At 30.7% G+C, this 5,601-nt stretch overlaps 1 protein-coding gene across 8 annotated transcripts; it reads right to left on the bottom strand.

Annotated features, from left to right (window-relative positions):
- Positions 1-1,788: 1,788 nt before the first annotated feature.
- On the bottom strand, positions 1,789-5,034 carry LOC105774671 (uncharacterized). Of its 8 annotated transcripts, XR_008197177.1 has the most exons (5): positions 4,745-5,034; positions 4,475-4,602; positions 3,138-3,255; positions 2,620-2,871; positions 1,789-2,209 (listed from the first exon to the last, which is right to left on the bottom strand). XR_008197177.1 is itself a non-coding variant. In XM_052633008.1 (2 exons), the coding sequence occupies exons 1-2, from the start codon at positions 2,823-2,825 to the stop codon at positions 2,131-2,133; spliced, it is 285 nt and encodes a 94-aa protein (XP_052488968.1). In that variant the 5' UTR covers positions 2,826-2,871; the 3' UTR covers positions 1,789-2,130. The 8 variants fall into 8 exon arrangements, 1 of the variants encoding a protein (XP_052488968.1); XR_008197173.1 differs by having other exon boundaries at positions 3,138-4,602; XR_008197174.1 differs by having other exon boundaries at positions 2,620-3,255; positions 3,386-4,602.
- Between the last annotated feature and the right edge of the window lie 567 nt (positions 5,035-5,601).

Genomic DNA, 5,601 nt, shown 5'->3' with positions numbered 1-5,601 from the left:
AAAATCAACATATATCTACAATTTAGCCACCTGAGTTAGCCAACTCCTAGCAGTAGGTACGGAGCTACCATAACGGATCACGAGATCGCTACCTTTGGGAAGCATCCGGTTAAAAATATGAGAAAAAGGTGATCGTTGAGATCCACAAATCATTGGTGCCTCGAGAACTAGGGGGTTTAAAGCTTTGTTGTGCTATCGTTTGTCAACACTGAAAAATAGATTAAATAAAGAGTTTATTTTTCACATATCTATTATTTTTCGCCAAAAGAATGCAATTATTAGTTCATAAAAATTACAGAAAGAACATTTCCTAAAGAAAAGCAGATAGAATATGAAATTTCTTCCTCTTCCTTTTCTCTCTTCAAACAATGTTGCTCTTAATTAAGCCATGTAAATTTGTACAGTTTAGCAATAAGCTTTTAGAACCGCCTAAATGGGACCAAAAGAGGTTTTAATTATGCTTGTTAACATTTTTCTGATTTAAACATAATTGCTAAAAAATATATGCATATTAGATCAATTTTTTGGCCAAAATCTATAATAATATATAAAGTAAAATACATGGGTGCACCATAAATATGCCTACCCATGTATCTTTTATATATATATATATATATATATATATATATATATATATATATATATATATATATTAGGTTTTGGGTGATTTTGGTGATGAGCAAAAAGAAGAATTAAAAGGTAGAAAAATAAGAAGGAAAGTTGGAAAGAAAAATAAAAGAAAGAGAATAATATTTAGCATTTTGGGTTGTTGTTTTTTAATGTATTTATTATAATTTATCAATAATTTATAAATATAAATATTATCAATAATTTTTATTCTGTGTGTAAAATTTTATTTGTTCAAATTATTTTCGTTTTATCTTTAAATTATTTTTCAAGTAATTTCTTTGGTCACCTCAATTCATCTAAACTAAAAATTCACTTACATAAGATATTAAAAAAGTTAAATTTGTTAAAAGCAATTCAATTCACTACAACAAAATAGGTTTACCGCGACACTTTTTTTTGACTTAAGACGACACAGAAAAGGTTGGCATAGGTGTCGCGACACTTCTCCTGACGCTTCTAAAAAGGTTGTGTTTAGTACGGTTGGCGTAGGTGCTGCGACACTTTTGAAAAAGCGTTGGCATAGGTCAACATAAGCCAACCTTTATTGAAGGGTTGGCAAAAAACTAATCAAGACCAACCTTTAAAAAAGGTTGGGATAGATCCGTCTAAGGCAACCTTAAAAAGGTTGGGATAGAACTTGTCTAAGGCAACTTTTAAAAAATAGTTGGGATAGAGCCGTCTAAGGCAACCTTAAAAAGGTTGAGATAGACCTTGTCTAAGACAACCTCTATAAAAAAATTGTTGGGATAAACCTGTCTAAGATAACCTTTAAAAAGTTTGGATAAACCATGTCTAAGTCGACCTTTAAAAAAGGTTGGGATAGACCCGTCTAAGGCAACCTTAAAAAGGTTGGGATAAACCTTATCTAAGGCAACTTTTAAAAAAGGTTGGGATAGACCCGTTTAAGGCAACTTTAAAAAGGTTGGGATAGACTCGTTTAAGGCAACCTTTAAAAAAGGTTGGGATAAACTCGTCTAAAGTAACCTTAAAAAGGTTGAGATAGACACGTATAAGGTATTTTTTTTCTATTTTTTATTATTTCAATATTAATATATTTTCATAAACATTTACAATGAATAATGATAGGATTTGTGCTTTAAATACAACTAAAAAATATAAAATTAAAATTAAAAAAAGATTGAATATTCACCACAAAAATTAATCCAACCATCAAAATACACTAACATTTAGCCGAAATGAATACCACCAACATTCAACTCAATGTACAAAAGTAAACAAATAAAAAAGTACCTAAGATGATGGGCATTGATATTGATGTTGTACTACATAAAAGCTAATACAGTTTGAAATTGCAACTTCAATTCCAAGAAACTCTACTAATCTTTTATTTCAACAAGGGTAGCCCCAGGTAGTGAAGCATCTCCAGATCCAAGTAACCATATACCCTAACAATCCATTTTGTTTACTACCTACTTGTAACATATGCAGTCTTCTTTCTTTTCACCTTTATTGCTTCCCGACTCTTTGCTATATTTAGCGTTATCCCTCAAGCCCCAACCTTGCTGTAATCCAATTGCAGACCTCATTCATCTCTTTAGGGATTGTGTAATTACCAATCCTGCACAAACCGGATCAAAAACTTAAAACTTTGTCTGGTTTTATATTCCTTTAAGATCAAAAGGACTGAGAATAACAAAAAAAAAAAAACAAAAAACAAAGGACCGAGTGTTTAAGGTTCTTGCACTTAATTTCATCTGTACTGTATCTTCTATAATAGATTTTTATTTATCATAATTGCAAGCACAATGAATACTTCATCGTGATAGTTTATTACTATGAATGTTGGTATCACATGTGCGTTACCATTGCATTCTAATATAACAACCAGAGAAGTTTCAGGTGGTTTGAACGCTTCAAAAGGGAAATTACACTGATATGCATGTAAGAAAGAATAAGGTTTATAAAAAAAGTCACAATAAGATATAAATAAAGCCACTGTATGCAAACATGATTTTGCAGCTACATTACCTTACAACATTTCTAATTTCGTCTGTTGCTCCTTCAATTTTCTTCTTCATCGATTTAAAACCACTTTGTCGTTTATTATTCCAGCGAATTGAGGTGCTTCGCTTAAGAACATCTACACTACTATATACTGTCTCCATAAGGCCGTTGGAAATACCTAAAGATATAATTGTACCAGATACTAGTGTACCAACAGCCCCAAACAGCATGATGGTGAAAAAGTTACGGAAAAAATGCCTCTTTTTCACCTGAAACCTGGCAGAGAAAGCAGAGATCAGAAAGGCTTTAGGAAAGCAAAATATTAACTAAATGTCGCCATCATTTTTACTCTAAAAAATTTTAAATAAAACATCAAACCTTAACAAGTAGAAAAGACATATATGTTCCTCTGTTTACAGCAATGAAAACATTGGGGAATTCTCAATGCACTCAAGTTTAAGCCAGAATAGAAACTCAGGAATGGCTATTTAAACAAAACAAAGCTTCACATTGGACAAGTATTATATGTCCATCTATTTTACCTTTTACAAGGTATAATAGGGGCAGAAGATAGATAAAGAACAAATCTTCACTGAAGACTAAAATATGAGAGCCTTTACCCCCACTTGTCAACAAAATAATGACCCCAGTAAAAACACCCTGCCAACAAAAGTAATTTAAATCAAAGATATCAAACAAGAAAAGCATACAAAACCATGTAATCAAAACTTAGCTGAATTGTCCATGAATGACAAAATCCACGTCAAAAGATGTCAATAGAGAAACTCACAATGATAAGGGCAGTAATTGATTCGTTCATCCATCTATTCTCCTCCAAAAGATGACCAATCACAATGCAAGCACAAAGAAGAGCTACAAATATGTTTATGGAGACCATAGATGCATGGCCTGAAGTAGATAGTGTTCTTCTACCCGGTGGAAAAGCACTTTTACACCCAAAAGTGCTTTTGGGTGAAAAGTAATGAAGAATAACCTTCATTTGGGGTCAATTTTTCAACTTCTTTAAAGTGCTTTTGCCAAGATGAAGAAGCAGAAATTTATAGCTTTTCCAGCAGAAAAGTGCTTCTAAGCTGGTTTTTTACTTTTTTAGCCCCACCACACACACAAACTTTCTGTATTTATAATAATCTTTTAGGAACTGCTTTATTTGTATAACCAAGCGTGGGTAGCCTTTCTTTTACTGGCAATTTATTTATTTCTAAAAATATATATGGTATATTAAATTGTTGAGTAGTATTTAACCTTACTTTTATATGGTATTAAAAAGTAGTATGCGCTATGCGCGCCAATACTTTTATTAGATAATGTGTCAATATCTAATTACAAATATTTAATTATTATATTTAAATATTTAAATATATGTTATATATTCTAATTAAATTTAATAAATAAATAATTTTAATTACTTAGAAATATTTAAAATTAATATTATATATTAAAATATTAATAATAAGTTATAATAATTTTTTGATATTTTTGCTAAAATATCATAATATTAACTAATTTGAACATTATTTAAATACATATTTATTACTTTATAATATCATATCTAAAATGAACATTTTATTCTTCAAAAGCACTTTTTGACAGCAATACCAAACACTCAAAATTTTCAAAAGCACTTCTCAAAAGTACTTCTGAAAAGCACTTCTCCACGGCACTTTTCAAAAGCACTTTTCAAAAGCAATGAATAACTGAACTTAGTAAATACAACAGCTAACTCCGGCGCCACCATATTGATCTCTTTTTTAATCAAATTTTATTAAACAACCAATTGCTTCTAACTGAAACAACAAAATCCTTTTAAACAACATGAAATCAATAACAACTTTAAAATTGAACAAAAAGTTATTCTCACTTTTAAAATTGAGCAGCTAAGCGGAATAAATTGGTGAGGTTTGCTTGCGCAGTAGAGATTGTGGTAGCCGAGAATGCTCGAACAGCAGCAATGGTAGACTCAACATCACTACTAAACTCTTTTCTAAGCTATAAAAAAACAAAACAAATGGAAATAAAATGAAATGCCTAAGTAAAAAAAATTCAAAACCCTAATTTTCAAATAAATGAAAGCCTAGATTATAATCAAAATCTAAAAGAAACGGAAAAGAAAAGCGAAAGCGAAAAGTACCCAAGAGGCAGTGGTCGGGTTTGATAGAGTGATTGGAATTGATAAAGAGTAGGATAGATTGCTTTATGGAATTGAATCTGGTGACTCCCGATGTTTTCATTTCAACAAGCGACTCTGCGTCCACATCAACGTAAAATATTATGTCCTCGCTAATTATTCGCGTCAGATTAAAAATGTAACGCCCTGCTCCTCCCACTGAGGTGTCTCCTTCGATTCCTTTCATTTTCATTTTTCCCCGATTTCCTTCCTTCGGGAGAGAAGAGGAAGACATTCGTAACCAAACAAAAAGGGGGAAGGAAAGTGCGAAACAGACGCGATGCATTTTGAACTTGCAAACGATAAAACGCTGCGTTTTGATTTGGTTTTGCCTTTGTTTTGGCCGTGTTTTGATTTTCATTTCTCTTTGTTTTAGCTACTTTGCTCGTTTGGCAGCGAAAGTGAATCTCATGTCACTTCATCATTGTTAAAAGTAAGAAATATTATTTTTATTAAGTTAACGTATATTCTTAAAATTAATTAATATTATAATCCATTGTGATTATTTATCATTTAAATTACACCATATATTATACTTTTTAATTTTAATAAAATTTGCCTTTTGCAATTACACCCAACAAAGACAGGTTTTATTTAATATTAAAAGAAGAAGAAAGTGACAGGTTTTCTGTTTTAATAAATCAAGCAAAAGGAAATAAAACAAAGAGAAAAGGCATAAGCTGCAAATTAAAAATAATTATTTTTATTGTATTTTATAAACTATTGCCAATACAAATAGGAAAAAATTAATATCATAGCAATTCTTTAATTTCTAATTTTATTATCAAACTTTTTCCATTAACAATGATTCTGGTCATCAA

Source organism: Gossypium raimondii, chromosome 6 (assembly GCF_025698545.1).
Source record: "Gossypium raimondii isolate GPD5lz chromosome 6, ASM2569854v1, whole genome shotgun sequence".
Classification (NCBI taxonomy): Eukaryota; Viridiplantae; Streptophyta; class Magnoliopsida; order Malvales; family Malvaceae; genus Gossypium; species Gossypium raimondii.
This window is presented reverse-complemented; position numbering and strand designations above follow the sequence as displayed.

Bases quoted from the DNA above. Each gene is read 5' to 3' on its own strand.
- LOC105774671 (XM_052633008.1), bottom strand. From the start codon at position 2,825: ATGCTGTTTGGGGCTGTTGGTACACTAGTATCTGGTACAATTATATCT. The intron at 2,210-2,619 runs GTAATGTAGCTG...CGGTTTGTGCAG, and splicing joins GAAATTAGAAATGTTGTAAG to GATTGGTAATTACACAATCC.